At 44.6% G+C, this 17,236-nt stretch overlaps 1 protein-coding gene across 4 annotated transcripts in view; it reads right to left on the reverse strand.

The window, feature by feature from the left end:
• Nucleotides 1-617: 617 nt before the first annotated feature.
• Nucleotides 618-17,236, reverse strand: part of LOC142761699 (uncharacterized) — a 61,787-nt gene continuing 45,168 nt past the window's right edge. For 2 of the 4 annotated variants that reach the window (XM_075887180.1, XM_075887181.1), the window contains 8 exons: nt 15,500-15,623; nt 14,310-14,383; nt 12,480-12,662; nt 11,788-11,864; nt 9,439-9,592; nt 6,585-6,709; nt 1,802-2,090; nt 618-1,049 (listed from right to left, as the gene is read on the reverse strand). In XM_075887180.1, coding sequence (XP_075743295.1) covers nt 915-1,049; nt 1,802-2,090; nt 6,585-6,709; nt 9,439-9,592; nt 11,788-11,864; nt 12,480-12,662; nt 14,310-14,383; nt 15,500-15,623 — 1,161 coding nt within the window. In that variant the 3' untranslated portion in view covers nt 618-914. Of the gene's footprint in view, nt 1,050-1,801; nt 2,091-6,584; nt 6,710-9,438; nt 9,593-11,787; nt 11,865-12,479; nt 12,663-14,309; nt 14,384-15,499; nt 15,624-17,236 lie in introns of those variants that run through there. The other 2 variants (XM_075887182.1, XM_075887184.1) reach the window with 2 other exon arrangements.

The following is a 17,236-nucleotide window of genomic DNA, read 5'->3' on the forward strand; positions in this document are numbered from 1 at the left end:
TTTTTCATACAGATTCCAGCGCACACCCTCTTCGGAGCGGCCGGCAACCGCTGTTCGACGTCGAACAGACGGCATGGTATTGTCCAATAGCCGACTGATATCAAGAGCGGCATTTGCATCAGATGCGCATCTTGCCACGAGGGGTCACCACGTACTGGTCCTACCCTCTGTTGAGCCTAGAATTACACAATAAGCCACACTCGTGCAACGGTAACCAACGGGAGAAAGCAATTGCATTTAATCACATACGTTCGAGCTGATGACAAGTGCTGACATGGGCATGCACAAAGGGGAGGGCACGGCGGGCAACTGCCTTCCTTAGTCACTCTAAAGGGGAGGGCCCAAAGTTTTACTCATATTTCAGGGGGAGAGCATTGCAAAAAGCATTTACCCCCCCCCCCCCCCCTTCCAAAGGGGAACCCTGCACAGGCCTATGTGTGCTGACTCGACTCATTTCACCCATGCCATTCCTCCCAGTGTAGTTTCCAGAGTGCTCATCGGGTCGAAAGAAGGCCCATAAAGCGCACGACAGGCTCCTGTAACACCGCCACGTTTCGACAGGAGGAGGAATAAACTTTATTATAAGAAATCAGCAGGTTCAGGTGGCCGGGCCTAGGCCTCCCATGAAGGGACGTCAAAACTTGCCTCGACAGACTCAACAAAGTTTCTCGATCGATTCGTGAGGCAATCCACTGCAATATTGAGGTCACTCAATGATCACGCCTACAGCGGTGTATAATTCACGTAATCCATCAGTGCATTGAAAAATATTCGTCAGTAATAACAGCACACCATGTATGATGGCAAAGGGAAGGCCACTGCCAACTATCAACTGGAAATTTTAATGATGGAACAAAACTATCTTTGTTCACTTCTGCAATGTGCAATAAATATTAAAACTTGAAGAGATCAAATCAGGCTGTGAATGTCCTCGACACCGTGGAAAACCTAGATGGCTCAGTCAGCACGGCTGTTTGCCGCATTAGCTTTGTCGTGTGTGATTGGCTGGCAGCCAAGATGTCGAGAAAGGCAGACCATGTGTCAGCACTCTGTAACAAATTAAGATGAACAACATGAAGAATGTAACACTCGAAGTGATTGAAAACAAATCTTTATGATACCCATTTTCTTCAGGGCAACAAAGAATGTTTAGAATCTCGCCAGTCAGAGAATTATGAAATGGTAACACAGAAAACACTGTGAAATATTTTTACAAGGATATTTGTTTAGAATGAACAGTGCTATAGAGGTCATACATGCAACACATGCCATAAACAGTGGCAAGTGTGATAGGGATTAAGCACAGGCAAACGAACAAGGCATTATGTACTACATAGTTGTGTTTATCAACCTTGAGCTGCTGCGGTTAATCTTTCAATAGTGTGGTATGATAATATGCTCTTGTCAAGTTCATGCACACATGCACACAATAAAAAGGCAGATATAGCCTAGAACGTATTTAAAATCAATTTTAAAATGCACGCCGCATGACTGAGCAAGATGTGGAGCCCCTCGCGACACCAACATCTATGCAAACAAACGTACGTGACGAGTTTGTGTTGGCTGGTTGTTGGAGCATGCCTTGCACTTGCGCTACCTTTGATTTTCTCCTCCGTGCCTACGACTTCATGTGTGCGAGCTATCAGTGATGCGCCCGCTCCCGCACACGGCGCCCACAACACAGTTTTGCACGGTCAAGTGGCCAGCTGGGCTTACCTTGTCCCCGGAAATGCCATAATGATGTCCAGGGGTGTTCACGAGCAGTTGTTAATGCAGCACGTGGGCTGGCTATGTCACCTACCTGGGCAATCTCGTGAGGCTCGATGTTGTGAGTTTGACAAAGTTTTGCAACAGCGTCCTTGACAGCAGGTTGCCACCACAGCGCCACGGGACAGCAAGTGTCGCTCAGAGAAACGCCCAATGCTTCCAAGAGTTTTGGTGACAACTTCGGGCCAACGGCACATGCACGCTTCCATTCACCAGCGAGTGCCAAGCCGAGCCAGCTCACTTGGTCGTGGAACTCGTTGGTCATTGCCTTCAACCAAGGCTGCTCAAAACACTCTCTTGCGTCTTCCATAAACTCCAGCAGGCTGCCAGGAAAGGAAAACATAAAAACAAAAGAAATAGGAGATTAACATAGACCTGCTAGTTTACAAAGTTGTAAATTACTATATATGAATGAGCAATGAACTAAGTATACTGTAAAAGCGGGTTAATTCAAACACAAGGTGGGCTATGAAATTGTTAAAATTAAGCAGAGTTCGAATTGATTGTCGGGCTCTACAATGTACAAACAATTCCCCCACTGTGCAGGCAGAACCTAAAGAAGTTACCTCTGGACTCGTTATCACAAATTAAGTGCTACAACAAGTTTGTGGCAGGTGATCTTGTTGATTAAGTTCATGGAGCTTTTAACAGTAAATAAAACTAATTCGTCAGTCAATGATACGCCAGAAACAAATGGCAAGATGCATTCATGTAAGCAGTGAAACCTAATGCCAGAATATATAATGCTATTTATGCTCCAAAACATGCTTACTTACATGGTTATTTTAACACAATTAAAATTGAAAGTGATCAGGGTGTCCCTTGACGTGTTCTTTGTACGAGACTAAGGTTAATTTAACAAGAACAATCAATAATTTTCATATGCTTTCCTTTCTTTCATTGTGACCGAATGAGCATCATTTGTAACTTGCCCAAGAGCTCCAGCGCAGCATTCCAAATCTAATCTGCTGAGAAATACTGCTCTTTCTTTGTTTTGCATCTTAATAAATTTAGTTTGGTTGGTTTTACAATACTTTGTGATCACTCAGGCAGACTTCTGTGTGAAGCGATGAAAACCGGGGGCTCCCGATTTAAATTATCTGTCATGGACACCGGCCGACTTGTTCGAATTATCAGCAAACCACTAACATGCAGGTTCATGAAGTTCGTTCCCAAAGTGTCCAAGTAAGGAGAAACAATGTGCTGCCATATCCACGAATTGAATGATGCTGAGTGGGTGAAGCTCCGGAGGTAAACTTGGTAAACCACGAATTCTTCGTACATTTTGCCTCTTCGATTTTATTACAACGCTCCCCCTAGCGTACATCGCCGCACTAAATCGAACCATTGCCTTCCACGAATGGCACGTGCCATATGTCACATCATTCCTGTTTTATGAAATCACGCGTCTTTCACCATCAACTACAAGCACCGCCGTCTAGTTTATAACATCTTGCATCTTTTCATCATCAGCTACAAGTACCGCCATCTAGTGAACACTGCAAGAGCTAAACGAGAGGTGGCTACATACAGGGGTCGCACAACCCACGCCTTAAGGAGCTTCGCCCCTAAATTACTTCAGTTGCTGTGATACATTCCAATCACAAACGGGTTCACTGCTGCGCGCAGGCCCATTCAACTGAACTGGCCTGAAAAATTAGGCTCTTTTAAAATTCGTCACTATAATCCATAATTGTATCTTTCCAAAATCAGTTTTTTTCCTAAAGTGGAACTGAACTTAACATAAAAGCTACCGGCAAAGCAAAGATGATTTTATATGTGAGCTCTAAAAATGGTGACATTTGAAAAGAATATTAAAAGTTGGCAGATGTGTCAACAGCAATTGTTTGGGGCACAAAAATTATTACAGTCGAGCCCACATATAACGGCCCCATTTAAAACAAACTTTCGCTTCCCGTGACCGTGAAAATATATATTGGTTCAATGGCACAAAATCGCACTTACAACGAATGTCTCCAAGCGCTGCTGATCGATCACAGCGAACGGAATCGGCGGTCTGCTAACTTCCGGGAAACAAATTTCGACCACCGATCAGGCATTGGCGAGGTGCCCATGCATCCTTATTGTTACACACTGCCACCGATATTTCGAAGACCGGTGAGCCATCTACCATGTTTTTGATCGCTAGTACTGTCGTTGGCATCGCCAGCCTGGAGCGACCAGACCGTTTGCCAACATCGTCGGCCACCGACTGTGTCCGATAGTCTGCACCTAGTGCACACGCGCACGCTACCCCACCGACTCTGATAATTTGCGATGCGTTTTGTGTTTAGGACTTGTTCTCGCTCACTTTGCACTCAACTCAGCAAGCCTTCCGCACGCGTGCGGAAGCGCGAAAACGGCTATTAATTTGCGCGGAATGAATCGCAAAGTATGAAGTTCGTGAGGCCACGAAAACCCGCCGGTGCAACAAAACGATTTTTTGAACACGGCCGCCGAGTCTTCAAACACCGCCGCGCGCACCGATACAGGCGGCCATGCACTCTTTCCAAGATTTAAAGACCATAGTCTTTCTTGGGGACCTTCAACACAAAAATTTTGGTCTGTCTGTCTGTACAGTTGTCTGTTTGTTCACTCTTAACGGAACCGGATACTTGAACGGCCGACCCCATACGCAGCGCCCACCAATGTTGCTCAAGGTTTAGCGTTCATACTTGTGCAATTATCAATTAAAAAGCAATTATTGCACATGTCTGGGGCACCATAACAATACGCATGTATTCTGCATGTGCGTCTTTTACTAAAAAAAGGCATACATAAGTTATTTTAAGGACCGTAGCGCTTATGACGATGCGCTGGCCATGTAACGCTTGCACGAAAAGGCAAGCGTTTCCAACTCTTTGCTAAGACGAGACGGCAGTGGCACCTACCGGTCACCTTGCGTTCTACACCTTATCACCTCTGAGTGGGGTGCGCACACCCATTTCAGAGCCATGCACTTTATTTTCCAATAAAACTGCCAGATGGCGCTCCTGTCTCACGTGTGACATGACCTGATGCGCTCGTTTGCCTCAGCTGCACGCTCGAGGCACTCTAACGCAGCGCCCCCGGAATACCATTCACCGATTTTCTTTTTCGCAGAACATCAAATAAATGTTTTGTTCATTCTCTCCCCACGCAAGACTATCGTCTTCGACGAAATTCGCAGATTAACATGCAGACACGGGGCCATTTTTTCTACGTACGTGTTTCGCGGACCTTTCAAGCAAGCTACTCAACCTGCCTCCTTCCCGTGTGTTTGGTTTTCAAGGTCGCCCTCTCGCCGCATTCTCCCCTCTCTTTATCGCAACTCCTTGTCTTTCTCTCGCATGTCTGCTCTCCTCTCTTGATCACAACTACTTCGTCCGTCTCCACCGCTTCGCGACGCCCGCCACGCTGGCTCCAATTACTTTCGTTTTCTGACTGGAAACGGGCCCAAAGCTGTTCCACATGTTCTGGCATGTGTGTCGTGGTGCGCGTCTTGCTTGCTCTTGGTGTGCGTGTGTGGTCATGATGGCCGACGGGAGGACTAGCACGCTTTTTCCTGCCGTTCACAAAATGTCAAAAGTATGACCACTTGGCTTGGCTTCAGCATAATCCGCGCATTAGGCACCGCATCGCGGAGCGCTTGCTCATAGCTGTTGACCACCTGGAGCCAACTTGCCGCTTCGGGCGTCCCGGTATTCAGCTGTGACGATGCTGAATATTTCGTGGGCGGCGGTGATGGCTACATGCGCGCGAAACTGTTTTCGCGAAGCCGACTTCGTCGACGTCGGGCCCGATGTCGAGCCTGAAACTTCCGAGAAGGACCACTGCGGCGGCGATTTGTGGCAGCGCGTCGTCGACTCCGACCTGGGAGAGCGGGTGGGACATCAGTTGCGATGGTTTAATTACGGCCGATGATGATGCTGACACTGCGGAACCGTGGACGGATTAGGGAATTGTGAATGAAGTGCGCGGCGAGAGCGATTTGGAGGAATTGGACAGCGAGAATGACGAAACTTTGGAGCCAGTGCCTCATGCAGCTCATGCCATGGGCCTCGGCGAACGAGCACCCTGCCGTTTTAAATGAACTCGAGACCGCCCTTATCGCTTCTGCTCGTCGAAACACATGCATCACGGACTTTTTGGGGCAAAAAAAGTTTCTGTTTTCACTCGTAAATCTTTTTAAAAGCTGCGTTTCATTTACTACGAACTTCGAGATACAGCGAACGGATGCCGCGTCATGCTCAGGTTCGTTATAAGCGGGCTCGACTTACCTATAATATCTCTTCCTTGTAGGCTGTAGATGCAATCACAGGCTATTCGAGGTTCTTTAAGCATCTTACCTGCCGCCATGACATGTTCTACATTATGACATGATTACGAGTGGCACCACCAACTTTCAACTATGTTGTGAGAATGGGAAGGGCTTCTGTTTCTTTCAGACTTCATAGCTTACGTACTGCAATTGGTTGGTTCAGCTACTGGAAATATCAATCAATGAGAATACAACAGAACATTTATTGCAGTGAACACTGAATTCACAGTAAGCACTATAAACAACCACAACCTGGTGATAGTCTCATGTAAGTGAAAAGCTGTCAAACACCTGAGGAAAAGAATATGGCTACGTGGTAACGCTGCCACCTCTTGCTACTTTTCGTGTAAACAAAAATTCCACCCTTTCGCCAATGAAGAGTGTGTCAAAGTACACTTATGCTTCTTGAATGCAGCAGGGCCTTGTTGTGCCCAAGTACAGTTATGTTTCTACGAATACAACACGGCCTTGTTACATTGCAGATTACTTTTTTTTCAGGCTCTTTCCAACTACTCACCTTAAGCAGGTTCTGCTGAGTCCATCGATGAGAAGCGAATTGCGCGAGAGGACTGGAAGCATTATAAACTGCCACTCGGGCAGGCCCATGAGTGCGACTCCTGATTTCCTGAACATATCCAGTCTCTATAGTAGAATGGTAAGAGGAAAAGACAGAAGGCAAAAGTTGACAGAGTGTTTTGAAAGCAAGATTCGAACGGCTGGTCAGTGTAAAGCTCGAAGCATAGGCCGTCACCATCATGTTTGCAAACATTATTTCTTGTCATTTTACTTACTTATGGCTGAGTAAACGATGGCAGTTGTGTCTGACGTGCCGGACAACCACTTGCGATGAGCGCATGTGAAACGCACGGTCGCCGTACTGCACCTATTGCATTTAGTAATGAGTGGAATTACCGCGAAGTTCTCTCTGCAGCAGTTCAGCTCCGTTCGTAAACGTTATTCGAGCCGCATGAGTCCTCCAGCAAGTTTGTCACGCGCCAGCGTTGCACATAATAACTCAGCTTTCACGCAGTACAATAGAACAGCGTAGCACAGCCTGGCGTGCCCTCACAGTGCTGTTAAGTACATGGGCAATAAGTCTTAAAATCTCACAGTCCACAATGCATTTTGCCTGGTATGCACGACTTCTTCCTTAATGTACTGTTTACAAACTGCACTGCTAAACGAACTGCGATACAGTGGAAAAACAGCAGCAGCGTACGAGCTTTTTGCCAAGGAATAGTGGACTGCAGACTCAAGATAACTTTGCCAGATGCCCTTACGATCCTTCAGCACTATAAATAAGAATATCAGTTAACCTGCGAGGACAGTAAATTCACAGCAAATCTAGCTACAGCATGTACTTCACAGAAGTGCCTGCGGGATCACTTGCTTCCTGTAGCATACAATAACTAGCGTTCTTGCCGGTTTCTCAAGCATAGTCGGGGCGGATAACTGAACAACTTTGCTCCAAGTGCGTAGTTCTTATAGTTATTGGCATAATGTACGACACAGATTAAATTCATACATGCCATTGTGAAGCATTGCTAACAATCTGACGTGGCTGTGCTCATAAGTTGGCTGCTGCACGAAGCACGCCAATTCCTTTCGTTCACTCCCACACCGTGCTACCACAGGCTCGGTGCATGTTTCCCATAGCAGTGGGGCACTGGACAAGGAATGGAAAGGTGAGGCATAGCATAGCCATGTATAGCATCACGCAGGCAGTACCTTGTGCAGCACAGCCATATAAGTGTGGCATAGTGAGGTTGCGAGAAAGAGAAGTCAGAAAGAGAAGGGAGCAGAGGGTAAGAGAGAGAAAGTATCACATAGCCATATACGGTGCTATGAAGGCAAAACCATGTACACCACAAGCATGTACAGTAATTCTAAAAGATTTACTGCAACACAAACTCCACAAAATTATACCAAAATTACATAGATGTTTTGCAACCTATGCAGTTAGCATCCCTAGTGCCACACGCACTTCTTGTTTTCACTCTTGCTGTATTTGGTTTACGCCCACAAAGACTGTCAGCGACGGTCAGCGCAAACTGCAACTCAGTGTTCTAGAAGCTCAGTGTTCTATAGGATCGTTTTGTCAAGATTAGGTGCACAACACGAACATTACAGATTATTCTGAAATTTACATGGCCGCTAGCGATAACGCTGGTATATTTGATGACGCATGTATACTAAATGCCGACGCGCGTAACGGCCTGTCATTGGAAAGAAAGCCGATGCTCTGTTCCCTGCTATCAGTGCCAGTGTGTTGCTGTAATCTGACTTTCTGTTTCCTGGCCTCAAGTTTGGCCATATAAAAAGTTTCATATTCGACATACCGTCTGCTGCCTTCCTGAACGTCCCAACCACGTGGTAGTGACACATGGCATACACCGACAACAAACGAGCGAAGGTCACCCACTCCACTACCAGTTACATAAGTTCCTATGTTAATTACTGGTAAGAGGCCACGCTTGTTGCTGCAAGCCGATTTATCGCAACGGATGAACAACAATTCCAGGAATTCTTTTTCTCACTTTTGTTTCTAAACAAGCATCGTCACATTGTTAAGTCGAAGGTATACCCTGTTGTCCAGCAACGTTCAACAAGCTCTGTCTTGGAATGCATGACATGGGCGGCATGACCAATGTCCCCTCTGCGTTCTATGAGTGTTGTTATTCTTTTCTACCCTGTCTTGCCTATGTAAGTATCGCTGCAATCCTTAAATTGCACATTGTAAATGACCCCGCTTAGATCGTTCGCAGGTGTATAGTCTTTGGGCTTAGCGGACTTGTGTCCCAAGGTACAATAAGGCTTGAAAATAGTTTCTGTGGCCAGCAGATGCAAGGCTATCCTAACAGAGCCTGATGTACCTCGAACGTAAGGAATAGACCCAATGGGTGTCTTCTTTCTTCGCGATATGCTCCTTCTTCCTTTTTGCATGCTCTCCTGGGTGTGATCAATAAATGTCGTGGAATAATGCTTCATGTCACCGCAACTATGATTAGAGCACACCACGTCACAAAGTGACACGATCGTCCTGACGACAAACTGTTTGTGTTCAGCCAGGTGATGAGATTGAAAGGACGAAAATTCCCTATGTCAGATAGCTTCTGGTAGACTGTCGTTTCCACCCTGCCATTGTCACCCCTATGTACAATCATTGACAGGCTACAGTACTCTTGACAATAAAGACCGAGTTTTTACGAAGCAGCAGTCATTAGAAGCCTTAATAAAATACATGGAAGAAATCGTGTTTGTACTGCAGACGTCGACTGCAACTACGTGCACTGCTCAAGTCGGATACCGTCAGCTATAGGACAAGATGTGACCTTGTGTAGGAGCAGTGATATCTCAGATCACAGGCTCACCATGTGGTAAAGCTCGAAGATGGGCACCATAATCTCGACGAGCCTGTCCGGGTGAAATTCCACTAGTGCCATGCCGATGCGGTTAAGTTCCGATACAAGGTAAGTTAATGCCTTCACAGTTCCCTCGCCGTAGGTCCTGTCAAACACAAAACCCCTGCAAGAGGACAACAGAGTTTTACAGACAAGCTTACCAGAAGAAATGATAAATGACCATGCAGCACTCATTACACTACAAATGCCTGTCAAATTATTTCATCAAAACATGGAATCTAAAGAGAATTCAAGCACGGCAATATAATCAATAGGTAGTTTTAGTGTTGCACTGTAACACATACAGCCAGACAGCCATAGCATTTAAACACAGTGAAACACAGGATTTCAGACTTTAATCTTACCCACCGCCTGCCAGATACTTCCCTTACCTGTTACTAAAGATTGGCTTCGTTTTTGAGATGTCCTTAAATGAAACATGGACCCACGTTTTAGGAGTCCCAAGCAGGAAATTAGCAAATAATTGATCAATTTCACTTTCAGAGGAACTGGCCATAGCATAAAATTGAAGCGTGTCTTCATTAAATCAGTTTTCCACCTACGTTTCATAATGATGTAAAATTAAGTTTAGTGGAACGAAAGTTGGTTTACTTAATATCCACAATCATTGCTATTATGACTATGACAAACAAGATGCACAGTTCTCTGGATGGCCTACAGTGCATTTGTTGTCCTGCATCTATCACAAGATACCTCAAAGTGAAATAACAAAATGGTAGTCCATGCCAGGCCACTTTGCTAGTCCATCCTGCAATGCGTTAACTTCTCTGAAAATACAAAGAACACGACACACAATTAGCTTGTTGCCGCATGCTGAATAACTGATAACTGATTATCTGAAAGTGCAGTCATAATCTGGCTTAAGGCACTGTCATCATTCACATGCTGCCCTTAAGTCCGCAACTTGGCATGCGCCGTGGAGTTTCTTACAATTTGCCATCCACGGTGGCCTTGTTGTGATGCTGCTTGCTCCAACTAAGCTGTTAGGAATACAGTTTTCGTTTTTGTTGTATAGACCGGACCACCCCTTCAGATAAATTTTTAAATCTTTTTTTGATGAATTTCATAGAAAAACACAACCCACAGAAGTGCTAGCGATAGGATCGGATGAATGCTGAAAGAACTCACTGCGATCCACTCTCCTCACATTAAGATTTTCCTGGGCCGGGTCGAAAATAGAACATTTCGATTAGAGATGACATTCACTTTGCCTCGAGTGCAGTGAAGTTGGATGCTGCAGCTGCTATGGTAACCATTACTGCACAAACCAATGGTGTCAGGCAAGTGCAAGATGGACCAGCCAAGTTTTAATTATTGGGTTAGGCAAACTGCAGTATTGTAATAATGAAAGTCTGGCTGCCCGAGAAATGTATTGTAGCGAATCGGGATAACTAACCATAACCACTATGGCCAGTGCAAACCAGACGAGACAGCAAGAAGTGCATGACAACACAGGCACTAAGAGCGCCTGCGTTGTGTGGTTTCTTCCACCTCTTGTCTTGTTTGCATAGGCCTTCGTGGATAGAAATGTATGGGTGCCAGCTGAGACCTTAGCTTGTGATTAAACAAATTGGTGGGCAACGACCTTCTACTATCCTGTTTCGAATGGTGTACCATCTAGTTATTAAACTGTTTCATATTTATTTGGCATAGTAATATAATAGCACATTTTTGTGGCATTCATTGCATCACATGACAACCAAGTGTAAATAGCATGACCCGAAAGATTTTCTCCGATCACAGAGAACTATTAGGGGATATGAAATGTGAGGTGCAATACAAAAAGTCTGAAGCTATTGCATGCTACATCTCGTGAATTAGTGTGAATACACTGAAAACTCATTATAACAAAGTTGCATCTTACACAAAAAAAGAGTTTGGTATAGCCGAAACTTCGTTATAAATGTATATTTCAGATACTATAATTATTGCGAGGCTATTTTTCATTTACTTCGCTATGACCAATATTTTGTTATAACCGGGTTTGTTATATCGAGGTGTGAGACTAGTGCTACAGAGTAAAAAATGTTTGTTGGCTGCACTTGTTAAAGACTTTTCTGTGCTGTTCGCCCTATGACTGTTTCCTAGCTACACCTCACAACTGAGAAGCTATGTCAAAGAAACGACACCCTGAGCACAACCGGTAGTTTGCCGTAATCTAAAAGTGGTCCTATGCATTCACGAGATCCACCGTTTGGTGGTAAAATGAGATAGTACTATGCATGAAATGAAAGAGAGAATCACTGCATAGCTGTACAAGCATGCCTTGAAAGCTTCAGAACCAAAGAGAGCACAGACCTGCACCCTTGAGAGCGGGGTACCTCCACCAGACACCAGAAACGACACAGCTCGGTGAGGCATCGAAATATGCTAACCTGCAAGATAGCACAATACGTGACAAGTGCTATTAAGTCACTGAGATACTTTATCTAGAGCTTATGTAATGGCCACGTGTTAAAGTACACTTGCAAAGCAAAGAACTTTGAGCCAGACATCTCTGAGCCACCAGGTAGTGTTTCCTGACATTATGCAAAGTCTTGCCTGCATCTTATTAAGGCGACATGATTCGTTTACAAAAGCCTCGTGGAAACTAAGAAACAACACAATATTATGACCCTTTAATTATGGAAGTACAAATGATTAATACTTTCACTAGCAATGTTCCAACCTCCCAAAACAGTGCCAGGCCTAGGAGAGATACTATTGTTGTGGGCTTCAGATTAACTTTCCACCACCTGGGAATTTTGCCCCATGTGGTGGGTTTAGCAGCTTATAATTCCTTTCACATTTTGTATTCGCCATTGCACATGCCTATTTTCCTTGGATGATGACACTTTGTGCAATAAAGATTCAGTAAGGCATCGACAAATCGATGTGAGCTTTTACAGTGTTCTCGTTTTATTTGCTCTGAAGGTTAAAAGCGAACCGTGGTTAGTGAGCCTCGAATTCAGCTTTCTTAAATAGCTTACAAACAACAACCACTGCCCCACCTGCTTTTCAAGGCTCTGGAAGAAGAACAGCTGCATGAGTGGCTCCCAGATGCAAGAGAAAAAGTGGTCAGGAGAGGTCAGTGAAAAGTTGGACACAAGAGCCAGGATCTGCTCCCAGTAATGATCACCATCCCACGTTGCCACACAGTTCATAAGCCACTTATCTACGGCAGGTGGATTCTCCTGAACAAAAAAAAAAACAGAAAACCACCAGCATTTATGGATTACCACACGACGCATGGTTCGGCACTGTAACTATGCACACGACATCAATCTCATCTCGACTTCAAATATTAATACACTTCTAGAAAGAGGTTCTCCAAGACAACGTTCAAATCATACTTTTCACAACCAATTTAAAACTTTATATAACATACCTTTTTATATACACAAATGACAAAGACCAGTTAAAGCAACTCAGTACTGTAACGGTGCATATGACATGAATCTCAGCTTCACAAGTAGCAACAATCAGTTGAAGAAAACAACCATTAATACAACTTGTTCATAATTATATTACAATGGACATGCTATATTTCAAACTCTGATGCTATCTCGTACTCTTGGTTAATTCCAATGAATTTCAAACTTTTGGTTGGCCTGCTAAATTTTCAACAAGTTTAAAAGGTGTTCATTTAACGTTCATCAACTGGCCCATTCTGCTTATTTAACTTTTTGTTTATCCTTACTTATCCACTTGCTGGAAAAGCTAGCTGCCTTTGTTTTTTTTTTTCAACTGAGCATTTCAGCTCATATACAGAGGACACTCATTATAAAGAACTTTAAAGGAACCAAGAAAATCCATTTCATTTTACAGGAGCTCCATTTACTAAGAGGCAAACAGAGGTACAGTTTAACCATTTTATAAGAGTAATGCACCATACAGCAATTCCTGTCTTTCACGTGAAGTCTCTTATAACCAGGGTATTACATATAAATCATCTGATCAACACCTATTTCAATGTAGAGACGCTGGCGTCTATTATACCCATTTGTCTCTTACATCAGCGTGGAAGTGTACTGACTGCGAGCATGAAAATAATCATTATGATAGCAGTCATTTCATTAATGTAGCAGTTCCATTTATAGAATATAAATTTACTGAGGGAACACTCTATTATTCAAAAAGCCGCAAAAAAAGCCAATTGCCTGCCTGCTATTTCCAGTGGTCAAAACCATGAGCAAAAAAAGTAGCAAAAAATATACACAAGGACAGCGGAAAATAGATGTAATATCAGCCACCTGTGCTTTTTCTGGTAGTTTACACACAGTTATGCTCCTTCTTGCAATTAATAATTCAGTGTTCTGATAATTCAAGTTAAACTCTGGTATCCCCAGAATTGAAAGTGCGAATAATCGAGAATCTGCCAAATCGGGGATGAAGGACTGTTTATGTGAATGACAAATAAAACAGATAAGGTGAACAGCAAAGCTTGTAGAAAACTATCAACAACATTAAAGCAATGATGTCCATGAAGGCAAATCTCATAGGGGATATATTTTAAGTAACATTGGCCATTTGTCAGCATGATTTCACATAGAATGGAGCTGATGACCAGCTCATTATTAGCGGTTATATAGAGTTTACAGAGTAAGTTAGACATCCATCATGGTCGAGGATGCCAGCAGTAATGGGGAAAGAGTGATCAAGTGCGACGAGTGCTTGGGCTCATTCCCCGTGCTGAAATTATTTGTCAATTTACCTCCTGAGATGTGAATGGCTACCAAAAAAAAGCCTACGTGGTGTCCAAAGAAGCCAAAGTGCCGAATAAAAAGATAACTGATTGACTCTTACGTTTGCTTTAACGATGCAGGAGCCTGTGTTCTCACCTGGAGTATGCTGACCATTGTTGCCAGTGATGTGAGGAACTTCTTTCCTTGAACATTTTCTGGACTCCTGAATACTGGACAGCCAAAGTACAGCAATATAGCAAGAGCAGCTCTGCAAGCACAAATCATTATCACCAAGACTTAAAACAATGTCAGTGGCATCAGATGGGGGAGAGGTACAGCAGCTTTCATTAGTCAATGATGCCAGCAGAATGCACGAACATGATGGGAAACTTGAGGTGTCTCCACGAGTTAAAAAAGTTGAAATGTTAAATAACGAGGCCAAATTTCAATAATGCACCATCTACTGAATGCCCCATCAACTGGAAAAACACTGGACAACTGATTACAGCCTGATATACAGACTATTCAAGGAAAAAATTTGGGCTAGTAGGCAATAACTGACCTTAGACACCTCAACAGGTGTGAAAGAATTCCAACATAATGTACAGATGCACTTTCAGAATGGGCGCAGACACAGCATCAAGCTGGTGAGGCCTTTGCATCCATGGCAATATCAAAGTGCGTTAAACGACTTGCCCACTAAAAATTCTCCGACCTACCTGCTTCCTTTGTCTATGCATGCTTCTAAGACATAATGATCACAATGTTAAGTTTCTGTGTTAGAGGTACTACGCTTGAAACCTATAAAAATGTTTTTATCTCGCAATGCTTTCTTTCCATATTCCGTTACTTAGATCAAGTGGCCATGCTATTGCCCACAGACAACTCACAAATGATTTTGCCAGGTGTTTTGCTCACATAGGGTCTTCCTGCTTCAAATCAGGCTCCTCTGAAGATGACACAAAGCTCTATTCTACCAGAAATGACAGATCACTTAGATGAATTGCCACTTTTGGTACACCAGCATAGACTGAGGGCATGGCGTACCTGATCTACTGAAACGAACCTACTGTTTCAAGTGCAGTTATTGTTTTCAGCTAATATATTATTAGCAGCACCCAGAAGAGGTGTAATTAAACTTTATAAGATATTCAAAGATGGTGTGGGAGCATTCAGGTGGTTTCGCTTGTTGCCTTCAATATTCGAGTACATCCTGGCTTACGAGGACTGATGTATGCATGTAATATTTGGCATTACTGACATGCTCCGTACCAGCCCAATCAGATATTTAGAGTGCAAGTGGCAAGTGTAGGGGGAGAAACAAATAAGGTAGCCAAACAACTCACCATCATTGAGTGTGATTCGCAACAGTCCCTGAAAGTGGGCCAGCTGGCGATGCTTTCCCTCACTGACCATGGCCTTCAATATTTCCGGGTTCAAAAACACTTTCATCAAGTCGAGGGGATGCCTCTTGAGAACAAAAAACACACATTCCGTAAAAAATACCATTTTTACATGGTGACACAACAGCAGAAGACTACAAGCAATGTGAAAGTAAGCAAATCTGGCTGCAGGTGTAGTGTGTCACACACAACGCACCAGAAAAGACACAAGAAAAGACAATCACAAGAAAAGACAATCACCCGTTGGACACAAGAAAAGACAATCACCCGTTACAATCTTCAGTTCCTGAATAATGTTTAGAGCTCAGATCTTGGACCGTCCCTTCCTGCACTAAGCTGCGTTGATGGTGGCATAAGCGGCTTAGCGAGCGAGGACGAAAGGGAGAGAATGTGGAGCGCTGTGGAGGATAATAGATGGCGATAGATAGGACAGGGCGGGAGGAGGAAACGACAGTGGTGATACAATGGGTACTGCAGCTGCCACCGCGGCACCACAGTAGTGTGCGCTGTCGTACGGTCGCCGACGACATCTTCGCTAAAGTATGCGGCAACGGCATCAATCAATACCATGCACAAAAATAAAGTGCTGCTTGAACGGATGCCTGTATGCGGCAGCTGTTGTGGAACTCGCCCACAGGCTACATTTGGTGGTCTCCCGGTTAGTGAGGCAGTCGCGCTACGCTCCATCTGAGGCAGTCCATGTAAAATGTACTGCATGAAAGTGTCCATGCCAGTTACACTTCTACACATACATAATGCCGTGCATATGCGCCAGTGGTGGCGACAACGAAGCAGCGCGAGTGCCCTTGGCCGAGGGCAAAAGACGACGAAGTCGTTGCAGTCTTTTTCCTGCGATAGATACAGCACATTTGATTGAGGCGCTTTGTGTGCTCTTTGATCCCGCGTCGTCACACTGGTGGAGGTGCTGGGTAATCTTAATGCTTGGCACCCCTTCGCGGACCCGACATTCGAGCCCGGAATCGCTACCAGCCATTGACACACCAGTCCACCGTTTCAGTCGCCGTCTGCAAGGCCTGGCTCCCGAGCTCAATCCCTTGCCAGAAACTGCCAGCAATCGCTTGCCTCCTTCAGTCACCATGGCTACTGCAGCTCCATCGCACATGACACTTCGAAATCCCATGACTCCTGACTGCTTTCATGGTGAGACCTATGAAGACGACCAAGACTGGCTGGACCAGTTCAAACGCTGCACGGAGTACAACCAATGGGCCACCCTAGAAGACAAGCTCGCGAATGTGTACTTCTACCTGAAAGACAACACCTAGACTTGGTACATCAACAGGGAAAGAAGCATGGCTACATGGGACGATTTCCACAACCAGCTGATTGATACCTTTACTAGTCTCGACAGAAAGGAGAATGCACAACGTCTCTTGGAAGCTCGAATTCAAAAACCAAATGAGAGAGTTGCTATGTTCACCGAGGACATGACCCGTCTTTTTGGCAGGGCAGATCACAAGATGCCAGAAGACAGGAAGCTGCGGTATCTAATGCGAGGCGTGAAGGAGCAACTGTTTGCTGGGCTTGTAAGAAATCCACCAACCACAGTAGCGGAGTTCACGAAAGAAGCCACAGCTATTGAACGGGCCCTACCACAACGGTACCACCAGCAAAACCCGGTCAACTTTCGAGCGAGTAGTCCCGTTGAGACTGCGGCGA

Source organism: Rhipicephalus microplus, chromosome 2, assembly GCF_043290135.1.
Source record: "Rhipicephalus microplus isolate Deutch F79 chromosome 2, USDA_Rmic, whole genome shotgun sequence".
In the NCBI taxonomy this organism is placed as follows: domain Eukaryota; kingdom Metazoa; phylum Arthropoda; class Arachnida; order Ixodida; family Ixodidae; genus Rhipicephalus; species Rhipicephalus microplus.